Source organism: Heloderma suspectum, chromosome 4 (genome assembly GCF_057233095.1).
Source record: "Heloderma suspectum isolate Gila_16-S chromosome 4, 16-S_ref, whole genome shotgun sequence".
Lineage (NCBI taxonomy): Eukaryota > Metazoa > Chordata > Lepidosauria > Squamata > Helodermatidae > Heloderma > Heloderma suspectum.
Genome location: NC_139461.1, coordinates 117,372,531 through 117,389,153, shown reverse-complemented (window position 1 = coordinate 117,389,153; position 16,623 = coordinate 117,372,531). Strand labels below are relative to the sequence as shown.

At 43.1% G+C, this 16,623-nt stretch overlaps 2 protein-coding genes across 24 annotated transcripts in view; one reads left to right on the top strand and one right to left on the bottom strand.

Annotated features, from left to right (window-relative positions):
• PIGN (phosphatidylinositol glycan anchor biosynthesis class N) overlaps positions 1 to 6,891 on the bottom strand; it is a 116,314-nt gene extending 109,423 nt beyond the window's left edge. For 5 of the 11 annotated variants that reach the window (XR_014790275.1, XM_084850534.1, XM_084850537.1 and 2 more), the window contains exons 1-2: positions 5,305 to 5,682; positions 645 to 697 (exon numbers count right to left, since the gene is read on the bottom strand). The gene's annotated coding sequence lies outside the window, so the exon portion shown is untranslated. Of the gene's footprint in view, positions 1 to 644; positions 698 to 5,304; positions 5,704 to 6,527 lie in introns of those variants that run through there. The other 6 variants (XM_084850539.1, XM_084850536.1, XM_084850533.1 and 3 more) reach the window with 6 other exon arrangements.
• Positions 6,892 to 7,008: 117 nt separating this feature from the next.
• Positions 7,009 to 16,623, top strand: part of RELCH (RAB11 binding and LisH domain, coiled-coil and HEAT repeat containing) — a 92,418-nt gene continuing 82,803 nt past the window's right edge. For 9 of the 13 annotated variants that reach the window (XR_014790274.1, XR_014790273.1, XM_084850531.1 and 6 more), the window contains exons 1-2: positions 7,029 to 7,628; positions 8,723 to 8,776. Coding sequence is in view for 11 of the 13 variants with exons in the window: in XM_084850531.1 (XP_084706657.1) it covers positions 7,175 to 7,628; positions 8,723 to 8,776 (508 nt within the window). In the remaining 2 variants the exon portion in view is untranslated. Of the gene's footprint in view, positions 7,629 to 8,722; positions 8,777 to 16,623 lie in introns of all 13 variants that reach the window. The other 4 variants (XM_084850528.1, XM_084850525.1, XM_084850527.1 and 1 more) reach the window with 1 other exon arrangement.

The following is a 16,623-nucleotide window of genomic DNA, read 5'->3' as shown; positions in this document are numbered from 1 at the left end:
CTATCACTGAGACTGCTACAGCCAATGCAGGATGCTGTGCTTTGATAACTGCATGGCAGACAGCACAGTGCAGCTTCTTCTATCCCTACATCTCCATGCTGTGTATAGCTGCACCAGTTATATTTCTATCATGCACTCCAAAAGGATGCAAGAACAAGAAAGTGACAATTCATATCCAGTTCACTGTAGGCCTTGACTGAAGTTTGGAAGGCATAAAGCAGCCTTCCCCAACCTAGTTCCTTCCAGATGTCTTCCATTCCCATCAATCCTAGCCAACATGGCCAATGGTCAGGAATTCTAGGAGTTGTAGTCCAGAACATCTGTAGGGCACCAGGTTTGGGAAAACTAGCAGTGGGGGTGGGGTGAGGGGAATCCTTGCCTCTAGAGCACTGGATGGCTGCCTAGAGAGACAAAACACAAATAGGGACAGCAATACATAACAGAAAACATCTGCAACAGACAGTACCTGCGACCTGTTGCTCACTGAATGGGGAATTGGAAAAGGGTTCCTCCAGCTGGATCCTTTTTCCACTCTGCACGCTTCAGCTGTGTTCCCCACCCTACCACTGAATGTACACTTACCTGGTAGTCTCCAACAAAGTCTACATTGTAGATGGTAACAACATAACTAAGACAATACTCACCAATTCAATGCAGAGAGACACTCGGTCTCCAGTTATTTGTTCTGCTTCAGATCCTACAAGAAAAAAAAAAAGAGCCATGAGTGTTTAGCCAGCAGTAGCAATAGATGGAGTAGAGCTTGCTATTCACCAACAAAGGTGTCTGTTCTCTCTCTTCCTTGTGTGAAGTGGGAACTCACCTAGGCTTCTGGCAACAAGACCCGCCCTTACTGTAAACAGCAAACTTACCTGTACCCTGTTTGTGGGAGAAACAACCTGTGGAGCAAAAGACAGGTACTGGCCCACTCCAGCATCCCTATATTGCAGGGGAGAGGAAATACTCTCAGGCCATGGGTGTTTTGAGTACTCTGCTACCTTGGACTACTTAGAGAGGATGGATGGCCGGACATACAAGTCCAGCTTTCCCACCAAGTAGGTCCTCCCTTGCTTGCCTGCTTTGTCCTTGCAGCCCCAGTTGCAATAATGGAGTTGAAGTTCCTGGTGAGCATGTGTGTCATCCCTGGGACAGAATATTTGTTGTTAGCACCAAGGAAGCACTTTGCACACATGACAGAATGCCCTTTCACCAAACTTTTCAATCACCATTATTCCCACTTGTATGGTCCTAGTGGCAGAGTGATGCAGCTCCATGCTGTACACCTTACTATATGAGTTGTGTTCCCTTGCTAGGGCTTACATGTTCCTAGTGATGTTCTGTGATTGGCTTCTATATTAGCTGGGATCTTATTGGCTGATGTGGCTGGGGAGATGGAAGGGGGCAGTCATCTGGGGCTCTCCACAAGTCCAGTGGGAGCGGTTTTGCTTATGACACTTCTTTTGCATGTATAACATTACATGGTAGGGCCTGAAGCAACCTCTCAGCAAGTACAGGCTTCCACTCCACCCAGTGGAGCCTGGTGGCTCCGATGTCAGTGGGGCAGTAAGTCTGCTCTGGGTTTCAGTCAGAACCAATCAGAACTCTAAAGGAGCTATCCAAGGTGCTTTGGATAGCTCCTTTAGAGTTCTGACTGAAACCCAGAGTGGATTCACTGCCCCTCTGATATTGGATCCACCAGCCTTCACTGACTCCACCCTTGCCATTCCACTAACTATGTGCTCTTTTTTGCCCCTTGCAGTGGCAAATGGTATGTATGTGCCCGTATAAATCCCCTATGAACTATGACGTAATTCACCAGTGGGAGGTGGTTATTAGTATTGTACGCTGCCTATTGTGGCCGGGTAACCGGCCAGATGGGTGGCTAATAAATCAAATAAATAAATAAGACATAACTCAAGTAGGATTGTATTATAACTTGGACATTAATTTTCCACTCCTGTTTGAGATACCCTGTCAACAGCATAGTGATTCAGCTGTCTTGTTCTGTTCATTTCAAAATGATTACCACAATAGATTAGCATGGGGGAAGCGTTGAATTCATGTTGGGAACAGGGCTGGGCGAAACTACCACCAAACTACTAAATATTTCAGTGATTTTAAATGATGTAGTTTCAACCTAGAAAAAATGGCTAATTTCCAGTGCCTTGTTGAACACTGTATTTTCCAAAGAAACTAACAAACCTGTAATTACGAAAAGGGTAAGTAAACTAAAGAGCTGAACTGCACACTGAGACACTGACAGTATAATCTTAAGAATGTTTACTCTGAAGCAAATACCACTGTGTTCAATGAGGCTTACTTTCTAGAAAGTATGTTTCAGATTTCAGCTTGAAAGTTTGTTTAATAATTAGGCAGACTGCTGAAAACAGGAACTGATAGGTACAGACAGTGAAAGAATCAGCAAGCGAAAAACAAAGTTATGGTACAGTTTCAATTCCATTTCAAAAATATCATTGTAAATGACTTACAGGACTGATAGCTAATACAAAATGATATAACCTGGCTGATTGAGCTGGAAATATGTTTCTATAAACAATTTTCTTCATATAAGCAAACACTTCATCAAAGAACACAGTAGCGTGTGCAGAACACCACTGGGGACAGAATTTCTGAGAAACAACAGCCTTCCCTTTTAAAAAAAAAATTATCCTCATCAAATACCTAGGTAGACTTAATATTATAATGCCAAGCTATTTCATACGGCACATAAAACACAATATTCTAGAAATGAGTGATATTTATTCTTCAGCTGCTAGTTAAAGTCTGCAAAAGTTGATCCAATCTTTCAGCAGGATTAGCAGACCAATTCAAATCACTAGGTGCCACTTCAGATGCAGAAAACCAGGTCCCTGAGATACTATTTTCAATCTGTGTTTCAATATTCCCCGATTAATTAGAGGACTTACATCACTTAAATGTGCTCTGTGGAAGCACAAAGGAATATTGTCTATATTTTATTATCCACTTTGGAAATCCATCAGGAAGATGTGTCAACCCATTCAATAAAACATACCGTTCTACCCCACCTCCAGAATATTCAGTAACATTTCTGGGGTTTGGGCCCATGTGTGTATGTTTCTAACAGGAAGTTTGTTCAGGGGTCCTCCATTCACAGATGCAAGCATCAGAAGGTTTCAGGAGAACACTGTTTCCCCTCCACTATCACCATGAGATCAAAAGCTATATGGTCATCTAACAAACACAATACTGCTAAAACATCTTGACACAAGAGAGCCATAGATGTTTCTCTTGTTTTTGTTAGTATTACTACTACATTTATATTCCACCTTTCATCCAAGCAGCTCAGGTTGGCATACGTGGTATATTACGTTGAGAGAGGATATGTCTGACCCAAAGTCACCCAATGACCTTCATGACTGTATGGGGACTTGAACCAAGGTCTTCCTAATCTAACCACTACATTATTGCTCTTTAACTGGTGGGTTGGGACCCACTATTGGATCACAGCCTGACCTAAGGTAGGTTGTAACAGCAGCACTACCATCATACAAAGATACGGTAAAAATAATAAGAAATGAGTGCCACAAATGCATATTTGGGCTAAAGGTGGGTTCTGAACCTGAAAAGGTTGGAAAGTACTCTACTACATCTGACTGGTCCTCAACTTACTGAGCTGCATTGCCCCTTGCAAGTGCAGCATATAGAATCAGGGAACTTAAAAACACAACGGAGGTAGGAGAAAGTGGAGAGCTTATGTCATCTATTAACCCAGGAGTGGACAGGCCTCAGGCTTGTGGGATCTACTTTGTGTTTTACTAGAAACCCCAAATCCATCAACTGGAAATTGGTGCAAAAGCATTATTTTAATGCTTTAACATTCAGCATTAGCATTTCCAGACAAATAGCCTTGTTAGTCTAGGGCAGCAAAACAGAGTCTTGTGGCACCTTAATGTCGAACAAATTTATTCTGGCACAAGCTTTCATAGAAAGAGCTATAGTCCATGAAAGCTTATGCCACAATAAATTTGTTAGACTTTAAGGTACCACAAGACTTGTTGTTTTCACCTAGAATTGAAGGATTGCGAGGGCATGACTTTGTTTTGTGTACCAGAACACAGTCCTTCCACACAAAAATCCACACCTGTTTACCCCAAGCATTCTTTAACTGAACAGAATAATTTGGGGCAGAGGGAGATATTTTTATTGCTGCTATTGTTATACCATTGGAAGGCAGAAATCCTTGCTCATCTACTGCCAGTCACCTAAAGATCTACCTTCTGCCCACCCCTGCCTTACCTAGAACCCGAATAATGAAAACAGAGTAATGGAGCCCAGAGAAGCACCATAAAATGCAGGTTTCCCCAACCCTTTCCACAGAGCCAAACCTCTTTGCTCCGCCTCACACCCCACCCAGCTGTTGTGAGGGTAATGCAGCAGTACAGCTAGGCTTGGAGCTGAAGACCAGGGCTCTGCAGTCCAACTCCCTGCCCCATGACCAAATAGAGACTGGTAGGTAATAGGTAAAATCCAGCATAAGTCCTACTTAGAGTAGACCCATTGGAATAAATGGGACTTGAGTTAGTCATGACTAACTTAACTCCCATTCACTTTAATGGCTCTACTCTACATAAGATTTATGTTAGATTTTACCCTATGACTCATAGGGCACCTGGTGCCATCATAAGCTATGAGGGCACCAGGACAGCAGAAGCAAACTCCATTTTATTCCTGTAGTCATGATGTTAGTATGCAGAAGCGTAGTGGAGCCAGGGCTTGCAGATGTCATCTGCCACCCCCTCAGGAGTTCCTGTTCCTTCTGAGTTTAGCTGCAGTCCTCACATTAGCTGGGAGGAAATAAATCTTCACAGCAACAATATATTATTTCCTGTTGTAATGTGAAGTATTTTCCATTGGCTCGGTCTTGAATCGGCCGTTAAGACCACATGAGCTTTACCAACGACCAACTCCTGGTGGAGATGAAAACTGCTGGAACGGGTTTGTTTATCTGCATCAACACGGCTGCCTGAATTTTTGGGCTCTCCTTGGAGGCACGGCTATGGGGACTGTCATGATGAACATCTGCACTTCAAAATTCTTCAGTACACCAGTGGCGCTATGGTTAAAGTGAGTTTAAAATGGAAAACCGCACACGCTCAGCGTGTATTTTTAAATCAGGGCTGGCAAGCAATGTCGTTGTTCTAACACAGCCTTCCCCAAGCCGGTTCCCTCCAGATGACAGAAATGTTAGTTGTGGAGTAATACACACGGCCGTCTCAAGGGGCCGGCGGGGGACATAAGACCGGTAAGTCCAGGGCCTAAACTTACCTAGCTGCAGCGCTGGGGTAATGGGTTCCCACAGAAATCTTCCTGAGGACACGGAAGGGAGAAGAAGGAACGACGCCTACACCCCACCTCACCTCTGCCGGAGCTTACCCGTGTCAGGGTGGTGGTGGAGGAGGAGAGGCGGCGTCATGCAGGCTTCCGCACACGCATCCCCTTCACCACACGTTCAGAAGCAAGTGCTTACAACCCTGTCAAGCCCCACAGTTCCCCTAGCGCGCTGGGCGAGCATAAAAAGTATCGCGAGATCCCCAGATGAAAGGGGGACGGGTCTGCTCAGCCAAGACGCATCCCTCCGGTAAGCGCTCAGACGACGCCCAGCCAAACAGGTACAGCGTGTTTCCTCACGCCCTCCTAAGCGCCGCCTGTCTTCTTTCTAGAGGTAGCCCGTGTAGAAGAGTAGCACGCGCCTCGTATAAAGTTCCGGTTGGGTTGGAGATGTCCGTTTTACGCTGCTGCTACAGCATGAGCATACACAATCCTACACGCGTCTGCGCAGAACCAAGTCCCGTTGAGTGCAATGGGGCTAACTCCTAATGGGGATAGGATTGCAGGCTTAAAATTGTGCCGCTGGAGAACCAACCCCCCCCCCCCACACACACACACACACACACACACAGGGGATGCATTCAACTGAGCGCAGACTTTGGGTTGGGAGTGCGGGGGTTGCAGAGAGCGACGGATGTGACAATTGAAGTAGAGTTACTTTCGCGGCAACTTCTGGTGTTACTTTGTTAGGGGGAAATCCGATACAGAAATTGGCCAGGAACGTAGGAGGGAAGTATAATTTCCCACTGCAGCATATCAAACTATTCTTTAACAAACCTGGGTGTTGTACAAAAAAAAAATACCTTCAGCGTATTACATTCTAATGCCTTCCAATGTGTGGGACCACAGCTCCCCTCATTCCAAACTGCAATGCTGGCAGGGAATTATGGGAGTTGTAGTCCAACACATCTGGAGTACATTGCAGGGTTGGCATAAACTACTAGCTCCTATCTGTCCAGCTTGCAATAATGGACTATAATGCAGGGCTGTCGTGAGCTGCGCTGTCTGAACTACTACCAACACTACCCCGCTGCAATATGAGAATCATATAGACTAAATTTGCATCTGCAAATATTAAAATGTTTCAGAACGCCCCCCCCGATAAGTAGCAAATTTTCTATATGAAATAAGACATAAAAAGGCTGCAATGCTATACATACACTTGTTGTTGTTCAGTCGTGTCCGACTCTTCGTGACCCCATGGACCATAGCACGCCAGGCCTTCCTGTCCTCCGCTCTTTCCCGGCGTGTGCTCAAGATACATACACTTACCTGGCAGTAAGTCCCAGTGAACTCAGTGGGACTTACTTCCTAGTAGTAAATGCACTGGATTGGATCGTGCCGAAAGCGTATGAATTCCTGTGGTTGCTTCTACCTTTTTTGGAAGCGAGAAGAAGCACGCTGTTTCTCAATCACAGCTCTCCCACAGTCCTGAATTTCTCCATTGTCGCTTATGAGCACCTGTCAATTTTCCCCCCCGCCATTGCATGAGCATGTCAAAATTAACCAGGAAGTCCCACCTCCAAAAAAGCGCAGCGCCACTCTACATAAAACCTCTTCAAAATCTAAGCACAGCGGGGCTCCTTTCGTGTAATTCACGGGCAAAGGAAATGCAATAGTGAAACTCTCGCGAGAGCTGCTACGCGGAAACGGTGAGTTCCAAGGGTGGGAGCGAAGAAGGAAGGAAGGAGGTGCAAAGGAAGGAGAAGAGTGATTGGTGGGCTGACGCTCGCTGCTGTGGTAACGGGGTTCGGTTGGGGCGCTTGCTCTGAGCGGCGCGGCTGTGGGTGCTTCCTCTTCTCCCAAGATGGCGGCGGTAGGGGGCGGTGGAGTGAACCCCTTCCTCAGCGACTCCGAGGAGTCAGACCCAGAGGAGACCAGGCCGGGAGGCAGCAGCAGCAGCGACCCCGGTGGCTCGGCCGCTGCGCTCCCGGTCCCTTCCTCCACCTCGTCTTCGCCACCGCTGCCTCCGCCGCCGCCTCCTCCGCAGGCCGAGGAGCCGCCCCGGGTGCCCGTGGACGCTTTGGCGGCTCAGCTGCTGCGGGACCAGTTCGTGCTGACGGCGCTGGAGCTACACACGGAGCTGTTGGAGAGCGGCCGGGAGCTGCCCCGCCTGCGCGACTATTTCTCCAACCCGGGCAACTTCGAACGGCAGAGTGGAGGCGGCGCTGGAACCCCGGCACCGACCCCGCCTGCCTCGGCAGCACCTGGGATGCTGGCGGTGGCTGGAGCCGGGAAGGAGCCTGGTACCGGACAGCTCCGTAAGTGGATGGCCGTGCCCAAGAAATGGAAGGCGAGAAGGGACCTCTCCCCACCCCTTTCTCCTTGCCCTGTCTTGGCCCTTGATTGACCTTGGCTGTACTTTTGCTGTGCTTGTTTATTTTGCCTCAAAGCGTCTAGAAATCATAGCGATGAGGCTTGAGCCGAGGCAGGGATCACTATGGTTTAGTCCCAGGGCTTGCTTCGAAGGCAGTGTTCTGCCATGGGATACAAGATCAAATAAGCCGCCGTGGCTTACTTAAACCACTGTGGGCATGCCAATGCATGTGGGCAGCCATTATGAATATTCAAGCCACGGCTTGTCCTGCCATCAAACCTGGGCAGTGGGGACTGTGCGACTCTTGCATAACCCATGGTGTGTTCTAGGGTTATGAAACTTGTTTAACCCTCGCGCAACCCCCACCGCCTGGGTTTGGACGGCACAACAAGCCACAGCTTGAATATTCAAAAACCACCTGGCACACACTGCAACCCACTATAGCTTAAACAAGCCACGGGCTGCAGTGATTGTGCAAATCGCTAACACCCAGATGCTTCTGATTTACCCTGCTTGGTTAGATCAGTAATACCATACTGAAAGGGTTTGGGTATTGTGGCTCGCCACACTGAATGGGAAGACTAAATGTGTATATGGTTGGATTACAAATCATCAGGTAACTAAACTTATCCCTCATATGTGTGGGATTACATCAGCCTCCACCAATCAGGTGTCCTCCAAATGTTTTGAGCTACAACTCACTGCATTACTGACCAATGGCCATGCTGGCTGGAGCTAATGGGAGTTGAAGTCCATAACATCTGGAGGGCACTAGGTTGGTGAAAGCTGGATTACACTGACAGAGTTGCTAGGCCAGAGGGCATCATTTCCAAGAACAAGTGGTCTGTGTAATCCTTGCTACCTTAATGGCATGAGTTTTTAACGATATGTGGAATTGGATTGGATGACATGTTGAGCTTGGTCAATCCTGCAAGCGACATAGCACCATGAGCTCAGGCTGTGTTGGTTATTCATGCATCTGCACAGTAAACAGGAATAACAGTCAAGTGACCATTGACTTTTGCTGTCTTTTTGCAGAACTTGGTGTTGTGTCAGCTGGGGTTCCTCTGAATCATATTCGACCTTCTAGAGGTGAAAGCTGACTGCTTTGTCACTTGCAGTTTGGTTCTGAAGTATCAAGCCAGAAACATAGGGAGAACCCATGAAGACATAAACCAATTGATAAAAAAAACTATATTAAAGTATTAGTTGGCCAAATAGAAAGCATCATGTTGGCATATTACATTCTTTCTTTCTGGTTCCTTCACTGGCATTGTCAACATAACTTGTATGATGTAGTAATAGTAGAAGTAGACCTTGGCATATCTCCTATGAGTGCTAGCGTTTTGTTTAATGACTGAGGTGTGGTTGATGCTGGCCTGGGATTGGGATTGGGAAATGGGACTTCCTGTGAAACTTTGGCTGTTAACAGATGCCTGTGTATTGTTGGTGGGTGTTTTGGAAATCTTTCAATAATCCTGCTCATCCAGTACAAAGTTGTAGTGAAGTACTAAATGAAAATGCTTCCATGCTTACTCTGCATCATTTCAATCTCAAACATCACAATGGTGCTGTTTATTTCACTTATGTTAGCAAGAGTTGTTATATTAATACTGTTGGCTAGTGAAAATGTTTACTTCCAGGAAATGCAACATTATACACTGAAACTATACCTTGAAGTTTACTGAAGTTTGAAAGTGGTGAGTCCAGTGAGGGAGCACTGTTGGTTTATGTGATTCTTTTGCAAAAATTAACATTCGTTTGTATTTATGTAAACATCTGCAGCAACCAGGATTTTTCCATTGCCAGGATGTAGATAAAGCTGATACTCATCCAGGCCCTATATGTCTCCCTGATACTTTGACAGCTCCAGCTGAATAGGATCAAGTAATCTAACTGAAATGGAAACAAACTGGGTTAATCATAGAAAACACTAGGGTAATGTGCTTGACAAGTTCTGAATTGCATAGCTTTCCACCGGGACACTATCAGGATGTTGCTTGGTTGATCTTGACCAGACTCTCAGTAAATACATGCAGAAATATAAGAAAAAGTTATTTGAATATTCCTGTGTTCTTGTTACTATGTAGAATAACTTAGCCACTTTTTTTCTAATATTAATGGAAATAAGCAATCGCATCATTGCTTCTGATGAGATAGTCAGATGTTTGCAAAAATACTGTTCATGTGACTAGTCTATTCACGTGAGTAGTGTAATGTAGGAGCAGCAAACTCATGCGAGATCATCTGCTCCATTCTGTGAAGCGGGAAATTGTAGCCTAAAATACTTTAGTTTGCAGAAGGGGAGGAATAATGCTTGGATTCTGTGATCCCATGTTATGCTACTCACAGACAGGCTGCTTCCATGAGCAGTTCTTATCACTAATCATCACTACCAAACTGACAGAACTGATCCTCGGTATTGCATAGGTGGAACAGACCTAATCTGTTGCTTTAAGAAAGATGCCTTTTCCTCAAGCTAGGATGGACAACATATGGTCTGTACAGTTACTTATATGGGATAATATACCTGTTTTTTGTAAATATTTAAAGGAGTGGAAATAGTCGATACACCATGGTTAGATCAGAAACATGGTACCGTCAGCTATCTTTGGTAGTATTGCTGTGGTAGAATTTGTCATGCTTAATGGGATGACAAACTGCATTGTGACAAAATCCCTGACTCGCATGTAACGACAACCCAGAGTACAGGTTGAGTATGGGCTGTTGTTGAATTGTGGGCTGTTGTTACACGTGAACCTTGCATTATGGTTTAATTGTGGGTTGTTAACCACAAATAACCTAGGAAGAGAGCCCATGGTTTGTTGTTGGGTTGTGAACTCTGGGTTGTTCATGGTTAACAACCCATAGTTAAAAACCATAGTGCAGGGTTCGCACATAACCCACGATTCAACAACAACAACCCATACTCAACCTGTACTCTCAGTTATCACTATGTGTGAACCAGGTCATTGTGAACTTGGGAAACCACTCCAGGAGCTGCTAATGCAATCAGTCTCATGTTCAATTATATTGGTGAATGCTACCATGATTTCATTTCTCGGTACTTTGTTAGCATAAATATGGGGGCTGTTTTGATCTGAAAGTGTAGGTAGTCTCATTGCTTGATAGTTTTATTAACAAAAATTACTGTTTTAGTTAGATGGTACTACTAATAATAGATATGTATTGCTTTTTTCTTAAGTGTGTTTTAGATCATGGATGTATTAAGTGTGTACGGTAGGCTTTCTTGAAATGAATGATGGCATTCTCAGTTTAGAAAATGTTATTGGGTGTCCCAGTCTGTAAAAATCTTTAGCTATAGCGGAGGACAGGAAGGCCTGGCGTGCTATGGTCCATGGGGTCACGAAGAGTCGGACACGACTGAACAACAACAAAGCTCCTTTTGATATAGGAATGATGCCAACAGCAAGAAATGTTTCATTTAGTGCTTGGAACTGACTTAGAAGGTGAAATAATGTACTCCCCCTTCCTTTCCTATGTGAGGAAAAGAAGTTTAAAGCTTCCAGTCCTGGTTTTGAACAAATCACTTTTCTATTACATTCAAATATGCAGAAGTAGCTTGTTTAAACAAATCAGGATCAAACTGCAGTTTGTTCAAAACTGGAAACTTTAAATGTTATGCTTGCATACAAGTGAGGGAGCATGTGAGTGGGAGGCTTGCACCTGCTCATCCTCATCACAACAAATTCTGTTTTGTTGTGATGTCTGAACTGGGCCTTTAGAGCATAGATTTTTCTTATGTGAACTGATTACTGATGGTTATACCATATTGTGGGCACATCAGCCTAGAATCGTATGTATTTGGGAGCTTCTAGCTCTATTCAGATGTTCTCCAGCATTGTGCTTGGCACTGGCCACACGCACTGGACATCTTCACATTGGTGCAGACATCTGCATAGGAAAAGCCTCTGTGCAGGGGTTCAGATTGTGTTGAAGCTTATATGTGAGCAGCTGCTCACGTGTAAGCTTTCCCCGGGCAGATGCCGCATCAACATGCAGATGTCAAGGGTGTGTGGGCACTGTCTGCCATGCGGGACATTGGGAGTAGGGCCAGCAGTGCAGTCTTGCTGTCTTCTTCTCCACACATAGGTTCTACACATGGAGAACACTTGAATAGGGTTTCAGGGTCTGCCAAACAGGCTCTCCTCTTTTTTCCCAAATTGTTTACTCGGACAGCATATAGTTGGATGTAGAAATAGCTTGGGACAAGCTAGGAATTATGGTTATGTCTTGTATATTATACCTGAGGAGTAGACACAGGGTGGAGTGAGGGGAAGAGTGAGGCATTTAAATACAGCTAGTGTGTTTTCCAAGGTGGTCATTCTTGGCAACATGTTCTGCCTTAATACCAGCTTTAATGAGATGGATTTTTAAACTTGTACGTGTGACACTTCTGTAAGTCATACGCTGCAGAATTTTTCATAGTAATTTTATTATGCCATGAAGTCATGTTATGATGGTTAGTAACACTTGGTAAGCCTTTTTTTGGTAAATGCATTGTGCTATTGTTATTACACTAGGAGTGTTTAGTACATATTTCCTGTTCTATTTCTGTTACATGGTGCTCCTCTAGTGTGTTACTATCATCTGTGACTGTCCAGGTCATCTAGCAACTCCTGATGGATCCAGTGCTATCGTGATGTGCTAATGCACCCTTCCTCAACTTTGTACCCCCCAATGTTTTGGACTTCAACTTCCATTACCCCCAGCCAGCATAACCAATGGTCAGAAATGCTAGGGATTGTAGTCCAAAACATTTGGAGGTTACCAGGTTGGGGAAAGCTGTACTAATGTATAAATGCTTCTCCAGCACATGTCATGCTGCTCTCTAGCTCAGGTGAACTGACTGTCCAAGTAGGATGCATATTGAAAGTAATTTCTCGTACTGCATAGTTAGAATGACATAACCTTTCAAGGCATTATTAGCCAAAATTGCATACTATTTTCAAAAAATGAAATAAAGGTAACAAAAGCAGGGCTGTAAAAGAAAAGCAGATATCCTTGTCTCTTTGTCTCCTTCCTTATTTTCCTTTCACAGCAACCAACTCTCCCTTATCTCCCCAACAAGGCAAGCCTCTACTCTACTCACAATCTTCCCCATGGCCTGAGCAACATCTGCTCTGCCTGCTACTGCCATCTCCTTCTCTGGTGGAGCTGAGCTGTTGGCCATGATGAATCTTTTATTTTCTGCTGTTCCCTACCCCCCCCCCTTCTTGTTAATGGTTCAGTCTTAATTATTGCTGCAGGGTTCAGAAGCAGCATTTCTGATAATCCAAGGCAAAGCAGAGTTAACAATAAAGTGAACATTTTGGGGCTTGAACTTCTCTTCTGAACAGAATTTGTTGTCTAGTTCATCATCTTATCAAACTGCTATGTACTTCAGACTCCTCAGAGATGTCTCTTATATCCATTCCCAGCATGAAATGACAGAAACTTTGTAAATGGGGAGTAATTACAGCTACTAGGAAGCAGCATTGTAACCAAAGGACTAGATGTATCTACTTCAACAGGAGTTAGAATTCGTTGCACTAAGTAATTAATAACTGAAAAAACATGCACTGGAGAACACATGAAAGTCTACTGTAGATTTATAATTAGGCAAAAGTGGAAATTTTATCATGGGAATTTCATACTGTACAAAATTAGCATCTGATACAAATTTATCCTCTTTTAGCAAGGTAAGTTTTCCCCTTGAGTCTTCCTCAAAGCGAGACTTGAGTATTTAACATAAAAGTAGCACCATTAAAATCTCTGAACAAAAAGAGGTTCCGTTCAAATCTTTAGTTTGTAAACTTTTTGCTGTTGTGATTAATGATCTTTATCTCTCACCTCAAAATAGCACTGAAAAAGCTGTTTTTCTATCTTCTTAAATAAAATATATTTGACCTCTTTAGCTTACACAGCTTCAGAGACTAGCCTTTTCTTAAATACATTCCAGCTTAGTATTTCAAGAGCAACTTTAGATTGTTGCATAGCCACCACACCCAAATAGGATGGAAGGTTTTTATTATTTCTTGTTCATCATCTTTCACAGCCAGTTTTTAATTGTGCAATCCATTTGCATGTTTTTTGCAACATCCAAAAGGGACTAGAATTGTACAATAAGCTAATTTTTACTTTATTGTAATGAAGTTCCTACTGAAATAAAAGCTTTCTGCTTTTTCAAACCTTCCAAATTTATTTAGTGTACGAAGTTCAATCTACAACTTTCCAAATGACTTAGGTTTATAAATGTGTTATGCACAGCTCCCTATAAAATCACTCAGTTCACTTATGCATTATTCTGAATGAGGCTCAATGAATTGGTTGATAACTATGTAACAAAATTTGGTTCTGAACAACTGTAATAAAATATCTGTTCAATAAAGGACAGAATTGCATCCATGAAACTATACTGCTTTTTATGCAAAACTGCAAAAATGCAGAATTTTGTTCTCATAGTATGTCCACCAAAAAGGCTATTTGATAACTAGGGAAGTCACTACTTGCAGCCCAGTCTTTACACAGGCATTGTTTACACTGCAAATGCTTTTTTCCCCCCTACCAATTTATCAGAATGAAGCTACAGATAAAGCAGCCTTCTTGCCTTGGGCAAGTAGGCTGCTTTATTTGCATCTTCTTTGCATCTTCTTTTGATGCAGATAAGCACTTTTTCTCCAGTTTTTGACAAATGGGTTGTGTTTCTCACAAGAATGGTTTCTACAAATGGATTGGAACTTACAAATTGAATGCATGTATTACTTCCATTTATAGTATAGGATCATTGAGTGGAGCTCCTATACAAAAGAATTGTTTGAAAAAAGAAAATAAACCCATACTGCAAGTTTTGATTGCGTTCTTGAAAACTCCAATAGTTTCTGTTAGTATTTTTATTTAAATTAAAATACTAAAACTTCTTAAGTTTTTCATTATTTGCTTATACTGATTAGCACATTTCTCAGAATTGAAGCTGTTACTTGTATAGCATAGATAATAGCAATAAGACAGTAGTAATAGTGGTGGTGGTGGTGAATACTTTTGGAGTGTTATGGAATAATTTCAAGGCTGGTTGCCAAAATAATTTGTTCTATGTGTAGACCAAGAAGATGGAAGCTCAAAAGTCTCTATGCCTAGCAGAAGTTGTTTAAAGGGTTTTGAACACCAAGTCAGAGAAGAGCCAAAGTGCTAGTATCAAAGAACCACAAGATTATCAGTTATTATAGGAAATGGGTTAGATGGAGCAGAAGAGTAAACTGGTAACTTAGATTGAGGGAAACTGTTTGTGATTTAGAGGACCATGATGTGTATTAAAAAAGTGTATAAAAAGTCATTTAGTTTTGTGTTAAAATCTGTGCAATTACTTGTCATAATGGTTGCATTTACAAGCCAGTCCTGTGCATATTTAAGTGCAATTGATTTCAGTGGGACTTAGTCCCAAGTAAATGGGCATAGGATTGCAGCCTTAATACTCCCTCCCCCCCAATTAATATATTCATTGTGAAGTTTGTTGTGTGCTATACATTTCTTTTCAGGTGTTTCTGATGAAGTTACTTCATCTCCCCACCCTACACTGGTAGTGCTTGAATAGACTTTCTTAACAAAATATTAGACAGGAAGGGAAAGAATACCTTATATATGTTCTGTTCCCTACTGGGGATATGTAATTGAAGTGCCAGGAAAGAAAGAAATGTAAAACTCAGCCATTCTTGACCTCAGTGGTCAGTATGGGAGCTAACTCTACACTGTGGAATGAGGTAAAAGGACTAGATCTCCCTGAAGCCAGTCCTGCAATCAGGTATTCAAATGGCTAAACAAACATTGCTATAAAACACAACTAACTATGTACATTTCAGCTCCCCACCCCCTTTTTATATCTTTACTGTTACTTATTAGTGTTATGCAGGCAACTTTTACTCTTGTATGATGGCCCAATTCCTTCTGCTGTTTCATGACTTGGTGCAGAGTTAGTTCCCATGCTATTTACAAAGAGTAGGATAATGCTGCTTTTTTGACATTTAACTGGTTCAAACCTATGTTGTAATTCTGCTCTGAGCAGATTTTTTTTAACCATTGAATTTATGTATTTTTCAGACATAACTACAGTTGACTCTTCTATAATTAAATCATCACATGATTGCTGTTAAGGACTAAGCATTAACCTAAAAGGGAACTGTTTGAGACATTCCTTGATTTTTCTTCACACCCATTCTGCCCCCACTTCCTTTCTCTTCCCCCTCCTGATGATCAGGAAACATAGCTGTCCTATATAGAGTACTATACTCAGCACAAACTACCCTACTTCAGTGAAATAGTTGCTATGCTCATATAGCCCCCATCTGTTCTCAAGATTGACATCTTTGCATCCTGTCCCCAGTATGAACAGAAGGTTGTGCTTGAAAAGAACACTTTTTGTGGGGAAATGAAGGGGAAGGGAGCAGACATATAATGAGAGGTTTTGTAATAATGAAAAATAAGGAAGTGTAACTTTATTTATTTGAAGTATTTTTATGCTGCTCCTCAGCCAAAAAGGCTCCCAGAGCAGCTTACAATTGAACAAGACAGTCCCTGCTCGCAGGCTTACAATCTAAAAAGACATGACACACACAGAAAAGGAATGAGGAGGGGAAAGGGGAGAAAATCATTCTTTCAAGCAGGACTGGTGGAATGGCTCTACTCTCCCTCTCATCTTTCTCAGTACACACTGCTGGAATGGTTACTGGTGGTAACAGTTGAGGGCAGGGCTGTCTGAAAACATTTTGCTGCCTGAGGCAAAGACCAAGATCGCGCCCCCTCCTATTCCATGTTCATAAGCTGATTAGGCTGGCAGTTGAATCTTGCTTCAACACTGGTGATGGAACAGCATGCTCCACCACACCTGAAGGCAGCAGGCTAGCTTAGGGGACACAGACAAGGGTACTTGGCACACAGCTCTCTCC